This window comes from Charadrius vociferus, unplaced genomic scaffold (assembly GCF_000708025.1).
Source record: "Charadrius vociferus isolate BGI_N301 unplaced genomic scaffold, ASM70802v2 scaffold187, whole genome shotgun sequence".
Taxonomy (NCBI): domain Eukaryota; kingdom Metazoa; phylum Chordata; class Aves; order Charadriiformes; family Charadriidae; genus Charadrius; species Charadrius vociferus.
In genome coordinates this window covers 1073337-1090816 of record NW_009649180.1, presented here as the reverse complement: position 1 = coordinate 1090816, position 17480 = coordinate 1073337, and the positions used below count along the sequence as shown (strand labels likewise).

Below are 17480 nucleotides of genomic sequence, written 5' to 3'. Positions count from 1 at the left end.
TTTTAATGAAAAAAATTATGCTTTACAAGACTTTAAAGCTTCATGTATAAAATGCTTGTAACACTGAAGTCTTTAAGTTGTACTTAGTGAAGCATTAATTCACATATACTAATTGAGTAATTACGAATATGTTGCTGTGGCACTCAAAGCATTTATATGCTGTGAGTGGAAGTGGGTTGTTGTGGTTTGACTTTTTTCTTTTTTTTTTTAAAAAACTCATTTTCCAGTGGACTGAATATATTAGTGATGAATGTGCTGTGAAACTAACTGTTTGTTTCCATGCTGGAAAAGTTTCATGGCTCCAGCAATTGCTAGCCATTTTACCACACAGCATCCATCATTTTGTCAAAGTTTTAATGTTTTGTAGTGAACCACCTAGGAAAGAAAGGAGGAGAAAAGAATGACAAAACAGCCAAATTCTTTCAATCCATGCCAAAAATCTGACTGGAGTTTATCCCTGTTTGCCCTTGGAACAATTAATGTGACATTTTCCCGAATGCCATACTAAATTTGATTGTCAGTTATTGAAATGTATGTTTAAATCAGCGGTGATGCAACTCTAAATGCTTTTTTCATTAATGTCATCGAATCCTTAACCCACAACCTTTGACACATAACAGAATTAGAAAGCCTTTTGGACCATTTGGCTGAAGTTGTGCCCTCACTACAGTATCTCAGTTTGCTTGGAAACATGGCCTGCCCAAATGAACTGGTCTGCAAAGAAAAGGATGAAGATGACTACCAGAGGTACAGGTTAGTGTTTTCGCTATATTGATATAGTTTGATAAGGTATGTCAATTTTGTTTTATTACTGGAAAAATACCGAACTAAAACCAACTCAGAGTCTGAAACAAACATCTACACTATTCTGAAAGCACTGTAGCATATTCTGCTGTGAAACACCTGGGAATTTGAGTAACTGCATTTCAGTGAGATCAGTCTCAGGAACCCTATTTCAAGAAACGTTTCAGTGCTGTGCAGCACATGTTTGAGTCGAGCAGGTGTGCGCTGGATTTCCTGAATGTGGGTGCTCATATGTGCCTACTTACGGCCTTTCCTTTTTTATGGCCAAGGTAGGGCAACATTTACATACACTAAGGGTGACAGCCAATAATTTAAAAAAAGATCACTACTCTCAGCCAGTTGCATTATCTTCTGCTAACATTCGATTATGGTGATGAGTTTCTTCTACTATAGTTATAAAGGCACTATTAAAGAACACAGAAGGACCCCTTCTATATTGTGCTGCTTTACTCAGAGCAGTTAGCATTTACATTCAAATAAACCCCCCAAAACTATCTCTATAATGTCATTTTAATAAGCTAGATTACACAGAAGGTCATCTGGAAATTAATACAGAAGCCTGACAAAATACTATATGTCCGACTGAACTGTTGCTAAAAATTACAAGTTTGGGTTTTTTTTAAAAATAAAAATACTTGTGACTGATGATGGCTGTAAGCATGGATCCAAAACTTACAGGGTGTCTGCTGAAGTGACATAATTTTCATAGCTATAACATTTAGGTAGTGATACATTGATTATAAAAAAAAAAAAAGTCATTGGATTTCTTTTTACTTGTTCACATCTGATACAAGATTTCAGTCTTTGTGTGCTGGTGTTTTTGACATCGGTTGAAAATGGCTGTCTGAGGCAAGTCAGAGCCGAGCAGCACTGATTGCCATGCTGCTGGCCTTGCAGAGCCTGAGCTTACTTTTTATTAGCAGATCACCTGCAGTATTCAGAGTTATGTAATGAAACTCTGATTTTATCTTCATGTAATCCAAACTGTGCTGTAGAAGTTAGTATAAAAGTGACAGAGACTAAAAGCAGGTTTATTGGGAAGCGGCATGAATTTGATGCATCAGTTTATTGCTTATAAATGCTGTAGGTTGAAACAGCAGCACAGCTGGCCTGGGTGTGCATATACTTTTTCTTTGTTCCAGATTTTTGAGAAGGATTCCTAGGTTATCATTAGCCAGAAGACTTTCCCCTTCCTACGATTCAAGTTTTCAATCTAGCTTAGCTGTAGCATTTTGGTTTTCACCATGTAGAGCAGCCTAGATTTAATAAAATATTTTCCCATTGCTTTCACACTTAAGTGGAAGGTATGCCTACTATCCAGCTTACGAGAGTCTAATAGTTCTGTCTCTATGTAAATTTATGTGACATTTGCACTAGAGAATTGCTTAAAAAATGAATGATATTTCTACAGTTTACTGTTTTTCACTTTAAGTATGTTTTCTGACAATATGTCTCCTATTAATCATTTAAGCAAAAGTAGTATGTTAAAGGAGCCATTCAGAGGCAAGAACCCATGGTTCATTTAGTGCTGTCTGAAAAAATTCTTTATTGATTGACATCCTCTGTGGTTATGTGATGTAATATTTATAATATGTCACACAGCCATACATCAAAACAAGCATGTCTGTTGTTTCATTTCAATGCAAAAATGTTGATTTCAGGGAGGTCAAGGTAGTTTTAGGTCACATCGTGGCAAACCACCATGTCGAAGTGTGAAGTGATTGTATTTATGCATCTGCTGTAAACTGAAAAGTTGCTTCCATTTTGTTTCCTCTCAGTTTTTTGAAAACCTGGGTATTTTTTCTCATATAAACTAGGTTAATTAAAGCTCTTTTAACACAGAAGAATGGACTTCTAATTAGTTGAATGATTTATGGTTCTGCCGCGATAATGAAAGCTTCCTGATCCTATTCCATAATTATTTGTTACATTATATGAAAAGTGTTTGCCAGACAACATTAGACTCAAAACCCAAAAGCATGTGTTTATCTATTTATTTGGGAATATATTCACCCACATGGTGGAACTGAATAAAAATACTCTGCTAATTTTACTCTGACTCACTAATTCAGAATTTTGAATACATGTTCTGAAGCATCTTGACACAACTTTTTCTTCCTTCCCCCAAACGTACAGATTTATCTCCCAGATTTAACAGCAGCAAGCTCTCCTGCGTGAGAAAGTATTTGTATTTTATCAAATGTATTGCTTCAAATCTCAAAAGCAAACATTTGAAATGGCCAGTTTCATCTTTTTTTAATGGTTTGAAGTAACTTTTTTTTAATAAGATTTTTATTTTGTTGAGAAAATTTGCATACAGAGAACATCAAAACACATTGCATTTCAGTGAATCTGAATTATGTAAACGTTTTGCTTTACCATAAACTTTAACTGGTTTTGGTTTTTTTCTGAATAGGAACTTCTTTTTGTAAATTTTTGCAGTCACCATTGGAACCATAGCTTCATTTTTCATTGAGCTTTAATTTCATTCCCACTGAGTTCAATTAGAGTTCAGGCTATTTAATTCCTCAACCAGGAAGAGAAAGGTGCTAGAAATCAAAGCTTTACTTAATCTTCTCATTCCAACAAACTGAAAAGATCTGTAAAACCCCTAACATCTCAACCTTAAAAAAATATGAAAATCAAATTTTTGAAAACTCAAGATCCGGTAATTTACTGTGATATTAGTAACAGAGATAAAAAGTAATATTATGCCTTTTAAAAATAATCAGGTTTTGTCGTAATAACTTGGAAAATGTTTAAAACTATGCTTTTTGTCAAGATGTTATGATCTGGTTCCTCAGGTAATCCATTGGTGTGCCCGTTCTATCAATTTCAATACTAAAGCTTTTCCCAAGGTTTTCATTTAAAATAGGCTTTATACAAAAGCATTGTTGTGACTTTTTCTCAACGTCATGTGGGGTTTTTTTTCGAAGAAACATAGTAACATTTGAGTGGTTTGGGTTTTTTTTAAGAAAAAGAAAAAAGAAAAACTATTTTTTTCCATCCCTATTATTCCTTCGTACCTTTCAAATGTGTAGAACAAATTGATGAAAATATTTCTATGTTTGTTATTAGAATTTCTGCTTGGACAGTAGAAGTAAATGGAAAGTTCCCTTCTGCGGTATTTTTACAAGCAGACTTGATTGGTTCATTTTAAAAACTCATGGTTTTTTTCCATGATTGTAAGATGGCTTTACTTTGTGTTTTTTAAAAAAAGGCATTAAATTCTTACTTTTTATCTTATTTTTTATGCTTTCTGTGTTTGGGAGGTGTTCTTTTGTAAAGGGATATCTTGGGGTTGAGGGCAAGGGAAAGCAGAGTATCTAAAATATAACGTTGATAGGAAAGTTTTAAAAGCTTTTGGCTCAAACAGGAAGCAAGATCCACAGAAAAATAGCTTGCAAAGCAGTGTGTCCTCTAAAATAACCTATTCTACAATCTCTACTTTGAAGATTGCGTGAAAGCAAAGGTCATGACCCGGAGATCAAAGTAACAGAAGTCAACACAGTAATTGCTGGTTGCTTCTCTTGTACCCGCACTTGGTCAGTCCTGTGGGTGTATTGTTTGCAGGGAAAACTTCAAACGTGGTGTTACTGAACTGTGAAAATTCATCTGGGTCAGAATGTATTACAAAGCATTTGCGAATGCTGCAGGTGACCTCACCTATTTTCATTAAAGCGATATGATTGTGAAGGATGTATGCCATGTGTGAAGTTTTCGGTGCTTGTTCATTCTTCTTTGCTCCTTATTGACATTTCCTGGAATGATGCATTCATTAAGTGCTGTTGACATGGAAACAAGGGCAAGTGGAAACAAATGCCTGAGTTTATTTTAAATTAGCTTAAAAGTACATATACTAGATATGCTATCTTTGGCAGGGGGAGCAAATGGTGATAACCTTATGAAGTCCTCTTAAGATATAACAGCAAGAAAGGAAGTGAATGCATTTTGTATGGATTAACTTTTCGAGCTAAATCAGCTATTCCCATCCTACAGGTCTGATTCTGTGGAAGTGCTGCACCCTCTTATAGCATTTCAGTTTCCTCGCAGTTTTGTTTTGTTTTATTTTATTGTGGTTTGGTTTTGGTTTAGTGTTGTGTTGGGGTTTGGTTTTGTTTTTTTTTTTTTTTTTTAATTGAGGCAAAACCTACTCATTTATTTTAAATAGTCTTGTTATTGAATTTGGTAATATAAATAATAAATTTGGTAAAAGAAATACATATTCAAGAAGCAATAGGAGACTAGAAATCCTCAGTAATGAAAATAATGCTAATATACTTGGTCAATATCAGTGGACTTACTGTGGAGGCTCTTTTTTAGCAGAATGGATTGAAGTCTGTGATACTTTTGTATGGTTTTTACGTACTTAATGAGATGTATAGGGTATTCCCTTACATCTGTATAATCTATGAATCTGTGCTACTTCACTGTTTGCACGAGGCCTTGTCATTTTACAGTACCTGAAGAAAAAACCCTGTATTCAATAGACATCAAATAGTCCCACAACTTCCATCTGAGCTTAGCCACTGTAAGGATTTATGAGCAAGGGCTGTTGTAATGTTCTGTTCAGCGAAATAAATTGAAGTCTATAGTACCCCAATTTGTCCATACTAACATAGTAAGTCAAGACATACCTATAATTATTGTTACACATATAGAGAGATATTTTTCTAATTCATAGAGTTGTTTGCTACATTGAAGTTGAGCAGAGGATGTTAGTTATTAGGAGGTGGTCTGCATTTCTGAGTGACTTGAGAGACCCTCAGAATTACATAGCTATCACCAAGCAGTGCCAAAGTTTCACAGAGGCTATGTGATCCTCCAACATACCTCACGCGAACATCATGCCCTCTGTTCTGGAAGATGTTGGTTTCAAATTATGACCTGGCTTTCTTAACTGTATATTGAAGAAGTTTTGTTGCAGTTGGAAATTCTGCAGCCAACTATGTGCTGTTTGGTAGGGTAAAGATGGGGGTAGGGGGTTAAACTTTTTGGTGGTACAGACAAAACAATTACAGAAGATAATCTAGTTCAGCGTCATAAACATGTTTGCTCAAGTCTTCTGTTTTTTGTTTCGTCGCTCCCTATTTGAATGCTGATGGAACTTTGCTGACTTCAGGTTATTTATTATTTCTAGTTTACAGTAATGCAACTGAGAGCATAATCAGCCCTTCAAAGTTTGAAATAGGTATATTATTTTTATGTTCTCTGATTGTCTAAGAGAGGAAATACAATAGCACAGAAAACAGAAAAATGAAAGTAAACACTTTCTGAAACAAAGAGCGTGTTGCAGTTATGATACGGGTAGAGCTAGACATTTCTGCATTCTTCTGGGAAAATATTTCTCAATTTTTCAGTGCCAGATTAATTTTGTGGTTTGAACTTAAATATTGATGTATATAGTACAGTTTTATATTTCAGTTTTTGTAAATAAAAGTACAAAAGAAAGATCTATACAGAATCTAGTTCTTGCCATAGTCTTTCACTAAAGGTGCTGTGGAAGAGTTTATTTTCTCTGAAACTCTAACATATACAAATTTACTGTACTTTTCTTGTAGTAGAAGGAGAGAAAAAAACGCCAAAACATTCTTTCCCCAGGTAATTTATTGCTACTTTTAAGATTTTCTTATAGTGTGGCTCATGGGTGATGCTATTATCTTTCAGTATCAGGAGGCCAACCATGTTCTACAACTTGTCTTCTTTTCCAAGGGAGGTAATAAATGAATGGAGGCCCTTAGATGCTATGATATTATGGGATTTTTTAAGAATAAAAGTTTCCTAGAACTGTTCAACAATAGTAAGGAGTAGTGTACTGAAACTTATTAAAACTGAAGGAATTCTTATGCCTGAACCTAATGGCTACTGAAAAAAATAGATCAGAATGAAATTACACAGTAACTATTTAACAAAAATAGTGAGTCGACATAGGAGTTATTTACACATGTGTCTTTTGGATCAGGACTGACAAATTTCTTGCATATATATGTTTGTTCCTTTCTTCCATCCTATCCTTTAAGGAACACTTACACGTGCTCTTTGAACCCTTTTGCTTCATCTGTGAAACTGTCTTCTAAGATTGAGTGAACGATCACTGCTTTTTGGGGTTGAGGGAAGAACCGAAGGACTATATTTTAAGTAATGACTGTTACACAGTAGAGAACTACAAACATAGATGGCATATACCTGCAAGGTAACTGATAGGTCTTAGTTTCTGTGCTTGTAAGGCAGGGTTAAGATGACAATTCGTTGATTCGGTAAAGGCTGTACAGTAAGTCAGTATCAGAGACAGTATTTCTTTATGTAAAATCTAGAGTCATGTGTTGTTTAATAAATAGCAATAACTGATCTCAAAGCTGTCTTTGTTCTGTCCCTTTCTGAACTCCAACGTGTTTCTTCAAAGGAAGGCTTTGCCCCATTGAGCTTTTGCCAATGTCAATAGCAACTGAATCCCAACCTCACTGCATTCCTTTGCAAATGCCCCCTCAAGCCTGTCCCTCTTTTCCAGTATCTTGACAGATCTGTGTAAAAACAGTTAAAATAATACTCATCACATGCAACACTTACAAAATTGGTAAATGAATTGTTAATCTTTATTGTCATTTTCACTTAAGTAAGACTGAAATAACATGAAATGTGATATTCTATGGTCTTTTTCCACCTCTGAGTGTTCCTGTTTGTGTGTGATGGATATCTGTTATTAGCTTATTTTCACGGGACTCTTGGCACTGGGAATCAAGGGGAGGAGATGATTCTGAACAAAAGAAGATGCAACTTTACTTACATAGTTCATTTCCTTAATCCATTATGAATTAGAAGATCAGTTTACAGGCAGTGATAAATGGATCTCTAAGCACCTTCCTGGTGTGTCTGGGTTTTTTTTCTGTCTCTGGACCCGACCTTTAATCCTCATCAGTGAAGATAATAACCTTTTTTCACACCACTGCAAAGATGTTAAAACCCAGTAACACCAGTGTCAGAGCACATGGAGCAGTGCTAAGTTTCAAAATGATTAAAATAAGGGGGGGGGCAAGGAGACCCTGCCTCTCAACCCCTAATCTAAAATAAACCTTCCTGAATTTATAATGTAAACTCTAGATGGATCTTTCTTCATTAAATAGCATTGTCTTAACGAGTGATTTTACAAGTCTAAAACAGGTGCAATGTGTCATGCAATTTATGGATCCTAGTACCTGCCATAAAGTATTTTATGATGGCTGCATTCTGTGTTATTAGTAGCTGTCTTTTTCTGCAGCCATTGGTGTTTGATAATAGTCTTAAAACACCCAAAATTACTTACCTGCAAGCAACATTCCAGATAGTCCCTGTTGACAGTTTGAATAAGTTTAGTGCCCTTTTGTTGTACTTTACCTTCAAAACAAACTGATTGAACCATCAATAGCTCCTGAAAGCTGACAGAGGCATGTCATCTGGTCTAACCCTCTGATAGTAGGTTATCTGTGGGAGTTAACCTCCCTGCATTGTTAACTGAAATGTTTTATGTACTATGCAACTTTAGGATACTGCTGTGATAACCTTAGTAACTAAGTCATACATCACAGTAAAGAGATTTTGTGCAACAAATAACCCTGGATTAAATTTACAAGGGTTGAATTGATATTGTAAAGTGTTCATTCCAGGGCTTTGGTAATCCTTTCCTGTATTTTTTTATGGCAAACTTGTGTTACATTTAGATTGAAACTGCATCTTCATATTTCTACCTAAATATATCTAGCAAGTCTGATGCTTTTCTTCAGCCATTTAATAAAAAATATCCTATCACTTTCATATAGTATAGGTTGTTTTTATCCCACATTTAGTAAAAGGAATATGAATAAATGGGATTGTATTTCGAATCACCTTTTAAAAGAATTAATCACTGATATACCTTTGTTCTACTGGTGGGATTATCTTTAGGGTACTTACTTTTTAATATTTGCTCTTCTTAAGGAGTGTAAGTTTAAAAAAAAAAATCAACCCCAAACCTGTGACTTGCAGTGTAGTTTGCTGTTTAGTTTACGTGGGTAGGGTTTTTTGGTCTTGTTTTTGGAATTGCGAAGTATTCTGTTTTTTGAAGTGCAGTCAGGATGACTTAAAAATACAAAAATACATTTGTATCAAGGAATGCTATTATAATTTTAAGCTCTTTGGAAATGATTGAGAGACTGACATTAGGGCTGTGATCCAAAGTCAGCATAGATGACAGTGCTGTCTTAGTCTGTTGTCATTTTTGTTGCAGCTTGCTTTTCAATGGCATATTTCATTCCATCATTAAACATTTGCTGATTTTCTAATACCGATGTTTTCTTCACCTGAATATTCATCTTTTCTCACCCTACACTTAGTGGGTGTCTTTACTCATTTTTAGCTTCACTCTTCTTCACTCTTGACATATTGTTTCCTTCTGAACATGTCTTCATTTGAAAGAATCTGTTGTCATCAGAGCTTTTCTGCCAGTAACGCAAGATGGATAGCTTCTCCTCCACTGAAAGATAAGGGCCAGCAAAATGCCAGGGAGGACTGGAAGGGCAGCCAGGCAAGCTGGGAGGAGTCTGAGAACGAGAATGTGTCAGTCTTGTAGATCTGTAGCTGTGGTTTAATAAATGGTCTTAGGACAAGTTCTGTTTTGTAAAGTGACTCTCTCCTTTTTTTTCTGATATCATTGAAAGTCATAGGAGGATTCACATTTAAATTGTCTGACCATTTCAGTACTGAGCATTTTCAGTTCACTTGTTAGCAATTTATGAAGCCGTTGCCTCAAAGGAAAGGTGTACTTGATGGAAGGGTTTATTTGTAGCATTAAATTTTGCTTGGTTGTAGAAGCGGAGTCTTCCAGTGTTTTTCACACATTTATCTGGTCTTGAGAACAGTATTATAAGATAACTCTTACCTTTTAAAACACATTTTTTGTGTGTTCTTCCTTTTTCAAAATGTTATGTTATGTATGGTTTTCTGCTGCTTTGATTTCTTCCTCCCAGTGGCAGAAGGGGTTGGTATGATTAGGAGCCTCTGACTGACTGGAGTTTTATGCAAAGCAGCTAGGCATTATCAATCCCCTTTCTACCCCCTGCCAGGAAAAGTCTGGCACTTCCCTTGCTTTGCAAGGTCTGCTTCACATTTGGTTGACTAAATGTAAATAACATATACTTGAGGTGGTTAGATTTTTTTGATTTGCCATGGTTGTGCGCCTCACTTTGTTTCTGATCTCCCATGTTCTCTCCATCTGCAAGCAAGGAGCCAATGGTATTTTTTGGTGCTAAAAAGCTGCTGTACTTGGAGTAAAAAGGATAAATAGAATATAGTACTGATGGATCCTAACAAGAACTTTGAATTCTTAAAATATTTTTCATAAAGTAGTCTCTCCCTGTGGGCTTCTGCATTTAATCCTGAGCTGGGATCCATATGCCATAAGGTCACTTTTTCTCTCTGGCAAGACCAAATTGGAATTCTCCTTCCAAATGATGCCTTTGTCAAAATGTAGTCCTGGAAGGCAGAGATCAGGAATAACTCTCCATGCTTTCTCTGGACAAATTTTTTTTTTTTTAAATGTTGAGAGTTTTGAACACTGACATATACTCCTTTCAAGACAAAGAATGGTATCTTAGGATGTGTGATAGAATATAAATTGCACCTCTCCCTGATATGCTGTTCACATGACTCTAATGTTGCTGATCATTGTGATTTTAGGAAATTATAATAAAAATCCGAAGAAGTGTTGGCAAATGAATGTTTTCTGAAAATTCTTTCAGAGAAGATAGCTGGTGGTTTCCCATGTCTCAGATTGGTTTTCTCCTGCAGTGTGGGATGGAATCTTTGGAATCACTCAAAAGTCTTTTTTCCAAACTGTCAGTTCAAAACAATTTCTAATTTATTCTATTTCTGGGGGTACTGTATACCTCACTAATACCTATAGAGAACATACACGCCCATGGTGATAATTTTCTTATCTATTTGATAAGAATAGTATTAAATTATTATGGACAGCTACTTGAGAAAGTGAAGTATAATAACTTTTTACATAAGCTACTTTGCATGAAAGAGGTGAACAGAGAGAGGAAGCAAAGGCTGTTGCTGTTTATTGCTGTTATTTTTTTAGTCACTTAGCCTGTGAGTATGTCTTTGTTTATTACTGGATTTTAACTGTGTGCATTCTATCTCTCAGGTATTTTGTCCTGCACAAATTGACAAACCTGAAATTTCTTGATACTCGGAAAGTAACCAGAAGGGAGAGAGAAGAAGCCTTGGTAAGAGGTGCCTTCATGAAAGTGGTTAAGCCCAAGGATGCTAAGGTAGGAAAATAAATGGAAGAAGTAACAATAATGTGATTCATTAATACTGTTTTAAAATAACTCCAAAAGCTTGGCTGCATCGTTCACTAAAGTAACAGACAAAACCTTTCAAATGAAAGGACTGGTAAATGTGGTCAGGTGAGGGACAAAAGCCTTAGTTATTTTTCTGTGGCTTAATATCAAACTTACTGGTTAATAGACTGTGGTTATGTTATCAAATTTCTGTTTTCCAACCTCTGTTTCATATAACAAAGTAACTAATATGTGTCACTGAGCTCAAAAGAATATTTTTACCCTGTCTAAAAATATGTAACAACTGTGTGATATGCTTTTTGTGAAAGAATGCAATTTTTCTGACAAGTTGTCCCCTGCCTTGTATGTTAAACACAAATGTCTATCGCAGAGCTCACACCTATGGTGTTTATTGGCTTTTAGTGGACTGGCTGATTCGAATTTTGTATGATGTTACTAATGTGGTGTACTGCTAATAAGCATTGACAACATCAGAGAGACAGTTTCAGTAATGTGAGCTTTTGATACCACTTGCATCAACTCTGGGCATACTGCTGATGCAAACAGAATGCGAATGTGATTTCTCCACTTTCCCTTCTTTTCCCATTGTTGATCAATACACGATAACAGCAATCTGAGCTTCAGAGTGTTTTAGAGCTGCAGATCTTTCTTAAAACTCCAGTCAAGTTTTCAGTCTACTTGCTTTCTGTTTGCTGTTTTGTTCTCTAAAATATACCATCAATAATTTATTGCAGATTTCCAATAATGCTGAATAATAATGTAGCAGTTATGGAAATGCACTGTTTGGTAGCATAACAGTGTTTCTAGATAAATGCATTATCACAAGTACAATTGCAGTGCATAACAAATTAATTCAGACTGATTCATTTATAACTACTAAAATGTTAACAGTTCTGATATGAGCGTAGCTTTGATACATTGTTTACTACTGCCTTTGGTTTTTTTCAGCTTCATATGTGTAATAAATGAAATAATTTATTTCTAAGCTGTTGTGGATATCTTATTCACAGCAAACCATCTTTGCTGAATCTGGCCAAATGCAACAGCTGAAATATGTTAGATGTAGCATGTTGTCTTCTGTTATAATTCTTCTTATCTAATTAGATTTTGGATCTGGTGAAGTGTTTTTTAATTTTGTTAGCAATTAGATTTTTCATTTAAGAGTCTGCTTTGTGAATTTTATCCACCTTAATAGTGTAAGAGAAGGAAAAAAGTGTCTGCTGCTTAAAGTTGAAGTTCCTTTTCTGTACGAAACCTCTTTTTAAGTCAATAGCTAAGGGGAAATTACTTCACAAATATAGGGATAAAATCTTTATCTTTTGTATCTGTAATTGAACCTTTTGTTTAGTTTTGAATTATTTACCTACTAAGTCTTATGATAAAACAGACATTTACTTCAGCAAATTTGCAGAAGGCTCAAATTTGCTGTTGTTATTGCCATACTAAAGGGTTTTTTTCTTCTTTATAAATGGTTTGGTACAAATTGCTGATGGTAAAATCATTGTAAATGCTTTTCATGGCATGAATTAACGCTTCTTAAGGTGCTACAAGATTACCCTCATCATACAATATTATATACATATTACAGAAGTGGCTAATTTGAAATAAATATTAAATTGGATGCAGAACAGATACTATAAACCTCTTAAAATTGTTTTGAATTTGTGGTTGTTTCCTAGGATGTTCCTGCTTACAGTAGGCATGCATGCAAACTCTTTTTATGTCTGAGAACACTCATAGAGTGCTCTCTGCATATGTGTTTTTGGATGCAGATATGTGTGTATATAGCTATTTATAGCTATACTCAAAGACCATAACAAGCAGCGTTCCTCTGTATATCACAAAGATTGTGTGCACAATAATACTTTCTAATTCTATAATATGTTATATACTGAATACATAATTGTTTTTTTGTTCTTCGGCCTTCAGGTTTCCTGAATCTTGTGCTCTCTGTCTGTTCATTAGTTCCCCTCCCCTATTCTTGTTGAGTTTTTTGACCAGCTTCAGCCAAATTTAACAGATGGCTAGTGGTAATGTATGCTAAGGTTTCTGAAACCGGTTAGAGGAGAATAAACCTAAACCAAACTCAGGGGAAGAGTGCAGCACATCCAGTATTGGTCATCAGAAGAACTTAAGACAATGACCCAGTGATTTAAAACCCTGCTGATAGTGAACATCCTAAGAATGTTTTTTTCCTTCTCCCTAAGGTACTAGCCACTGTGTCAGCCTAGGCTTGCCAGGAGTGGAGTTGGAGGGACGAGTATTTACATTGGTGGATGCCAAATGGAAATGTTGTTCTGCCAGATGCAGTAACAACAGTGAGCCTACCAGACTTGCTCCATCAGAAAAAAAAAAAAAATATCCTAAGTTAGGTGAGGGTTTTTTTTCCCCATTATGATAAGCAGGAGATGGTATGGCTTATTCAGCATAAAAAGCAGACTGATGATCTAAAGAGGCTGTGATGTGGGGAGTTGTTTTCATTTTAGTCTTGACATGAAATACTTGGGAGAGCAAAATACCCCACCAAGAAAAAATACACAAAATGAGAATAAAAGCAAGAAATTTCCATCTGACTAGCTTGTGTTTACTCAAATGCAAAAGTATCTAGCAATCACCAGTCATCACTAAGTCATAAATATTTTATTTTGTATAAATTTTTTTACTTTTCTCCCTATTTTTTCTTTTTTTTTTTTAAGAGAACACTGCACTTCCTTGTGCTTTGCTTCATTTCATCCTTTGTTTAAAATGCATCTGTTTGTGATATGACTGTCTTATGGAAAGATGCAGTCATTTATTAGAAAACAGTTTAATGTTAGAATGCAGCGTTCCATCTCGCTATGTGTGAGCTAAACTTCATTATTCTGTGATGTTTATGTTTTCTTTTGTCAAAATATTGAACATTGTATCATGCCTGATTTTAATAAAGATTTGGTAAGCCTGGCTGGATAAGAGGCATTGAGCCAGTTGAGGAAGCCTTGTTTAATGACCAGACCATGACCTCATTTCACTGGCATAAGTGTAGATCAAAGTGGAAGATGCCTGTCCAGTGTGAAGTGTGTTTCTGGGCATGACAGCACTTCACATCAGAAAGACAGCTCAAGAATACGACAGTCAAAATTGCTTAATTATGTCCCAGCTTTGTAATTATTCATCCCTGCTTCTACAAAGAGTACAGTTGTCATTTCTTGACATAATTATTTAAAACTGTACCCTTCTTTGGTTCATAGGTATATGAATTGTGCTTCTGACTGTTTCATCTTTAAAACTTAGAGATGCAAAACAGAATGTGATTTGAGAATACATTTTAAGACTCCATATTTTTATGTTGCATGCGATATAAATAAATAAAGTGAAATTATGATGTATCAAAGCACATCATAATTTCATATTTTAAAGGTCTATATTCACGATCATTTAATCTAGGTGATAAAATGTGGTTATATCCATTATATTCAAAGTGTGTTGCTATGAAGAGATACACACTATCATAGGTCTCCTTAAATATAAATTTAATTGCTTAATACTGGGTCAGTGGACTTGCTTTTATAAAATACACATGTATTTCCCAGTGTTTTGCAAGCCCTCTGACAAGAACTATTTTTTAGCTTACTGCATTTTTAAGTTTAACATTTTTATCAGTTTTATTTATACTGGCAAAAGTAAGCAGTGTGCTTTGGGTGACACATAACAGCTTATAGGACCAAATCATCAGCGGGTATCCGCGAGTTTACTTCCACGTAACTGACTTAATATTACGTGGAGTTATTCTGCTTTCTTGCAACTTTACTAAAAGCGTCTTGCCTTGTCCAGTGGGTATAAAGGAAACACTGTACAACATAAGATGGCAGTATAGGTGTTATGAATACATTGTTTTAATCACAAGTTATAATTATAAAACCTGACACAGCATTTGTTCTCTAAGGGACTTAAGATGGAGACACTTAAGCAGAAAGGCAAGTCTAATATATGTGTTTCTTGTAATGAGTGTATGCGATTCTTGCTCACGCTGTTACTTGGAAGGTAGAGTGAGATTATTTTATTATGGTAGGAAGAGTAAATATTTAGGCAGTGCAGCTTAAGAAATAAAGTGAGCTAAAATCTACAGTGTTGCTTTCAGCTCGTTGTCGGTATTCATGTGTTTAAGCTGATAGGAAAAGCTCATAATCAAAGTGACTGATGCTGATATATGCTTTTTCAAATTCTATTAAAACCAGATGAGGCATAAGGAGTGATTTTTGTAATTTTTGTTTTTAACTGTTTAACAAGAATCATATTTTTCTTAAATAGATATATCCTATCTGCTTCCAAGAATTTAGGCAAAGCATTTTTGCTAATACATCTCACAGACCTTTTTCCCCACTTGCTAAATTTGGAAAATGGGGCTGGTTTTACAAAGTAAATAAAAGGTGACAGATAAACCTTTGGAGCATCTGCATTGCTCACGATCTTTTTCATTTTACCAGCACCATTTTGTAGAGATCTTGGCTTATGAACTTACAGCATTTGAAGTAGAGAGAGAGCAAAGGGCTTTTAAAGTGTAAAGAATCATTGTGTCAATGAACTGCTAGATAGTAAGATACCTCGTTGAGAAACCTTCTACATAAATAGGGTTTCTTATTGTCCAGATGTCAAGGTTTCGCGTACTAAACCAAAACAACGTAATGAATTTAAGACTCCAACCGAGACATCTTAGCAGTCATGCTACTATTTGACACAACGAAGTATCCATTTTGCTCTTTGGACACTTAAAGTATTTTAATCAAGAGTCTGTAACATGATTGGCTCATAATCTCCCAATGACTCATCAAAATTAGGAATAAAGAATAATTTGGGGAAAAAAAAAAAAAAAGCCAGATTTTATATTTCTATGTATGAACACTTTCGCAGTTTAGAAGAAAACATTGCTGAGTTGGATCTGCCAGATACAAGAGTGGTACTAGCTAGAACTAAGTTGACAGAGCTAAATTCAGTCATTTAAAAATTTTCATTTTTAAAATCCTGTTATCTCAAACAAATCCGATGATCCAAAACAAATATAAGCAAACACATCTATATAAAAATTGTATTAAATAATTGTGTGAATAACACTTGCATTTTTTTTCTCAACTGGTGGATTTTGCTTATTTTCTAAAACTGGGGCATGACATCTTGAACTAAACCTTTCTTTGGCCTGCAGGGGAATAGGTGATGATTAATACAGTAGGATAAGAAATAAGAAAAGCATTGTGAAATTCTATCATTAAGAAGTGATCAAAGTGTTGGAGAACTAAGAAGTGACCTTAGATTTTTCCTTCTGTTTTCTGATTCCTTATGGTATACTGATCCACATTTTCATTTTCTTTATTTAATTTGGAAGTTTAGATTCTTGTATGTTTTTGTTATCCAATTAGTTGAAAAGAAGACCAGAAGAAACTTTTGGATATGATCCAATCCTTGAAACATCAAATAGTATTTTCTACCTCTCTGTCTGTGAGAGGTAGACTGAGAGGGGACTGCGTGTCCCCTTGATAGTCACATTGCAATAACAGCCATCTATTTGGTATGTGTATGTGTGCATGAGCTTACCACAAAGCACAGTGAATCCAGAAGTGGAATTTGAGCTGTGATATTCATAAATTCAAGAATACTTTGTTCAGAAGACTTTAAAGAGGTCACTAAAGCTGTCGTCAGTTTTTGTAGCAACAAAAAAATCAATTCCCAAAATATGGATATCTTGATTCAATGTTGAGAGATAAAATTTTCTATCACATCTCGTGGTGCTTGTAGGGTAAATCAGTGACATTAGATTTTTAAGAAATGGGAAATCTAATTCTTGTAGCTGTGCAAGCAATAAGTGGTTTAAGAGTGTGACTGCAAAATTATATACTAGACTAATAAGCAGAAAGGGGGTAGTTCATCAAATGGCTAATGAAGTTCTATAGAAGACACCTGTGAGACACTGTGGAGAATATTTGGACCTGTGAACCTACAGTTACAGTATATGAGGATACAGGTCAACAAGCAGCGCAACTGTAGTTTGGATCTTGTCTAATATGCAGTCTTTGGATGAAATAATTCAGTAATTAGCAATATGTGATAGCTTCTTCTACATTTCCTTTGATTATGTATCAAATTAAATATGCATATGTAGGAGAGCCCTGGGCTCCGTTCTTTGGTTCAAGTTATGGTGTAATAGATCCCACTGTCTTTGCATATGATCAGTAACAGACCAGTGTTGCACTTGTTGCAAAGCATTTTTGTCCTAGTGAAGAAAACTAACAATAAATTTGATCTGGCTGTGAATTTGTGCATCTTGTGTGGAAGCTTTTGGTGTGGGAAAAGGTGGAATTAAGAACAGGATCTAGAGTGGTCTGC

At 35.1% G+C, this 17480-nt stretch overlaps 1 protein-coding gene across 1 annotated transcript in view; it reads left to right on the top strand.

The window, feature by feature from the left end:
• The window catches only part of LOC104289674 (chromosome unknown open reading frame, human C10orf11), a 679646-nt gene that overhangs the window by 387987 nt on the left and 274179 nt on the right, over positions 1-17480 (top strand). Inside the window, exons 4-5 of the mRNA XM_009888662.1 lie at positions 614-753; positions 10967-11093. Coding sequence (XP_009886964.1) covers positions 614-753; positions 10967-11093 — 267 coding nt within the window. The remainder of the gene's footprint in view (positions 1-613; positions 754-10966; positions 11094-17480) is intronic.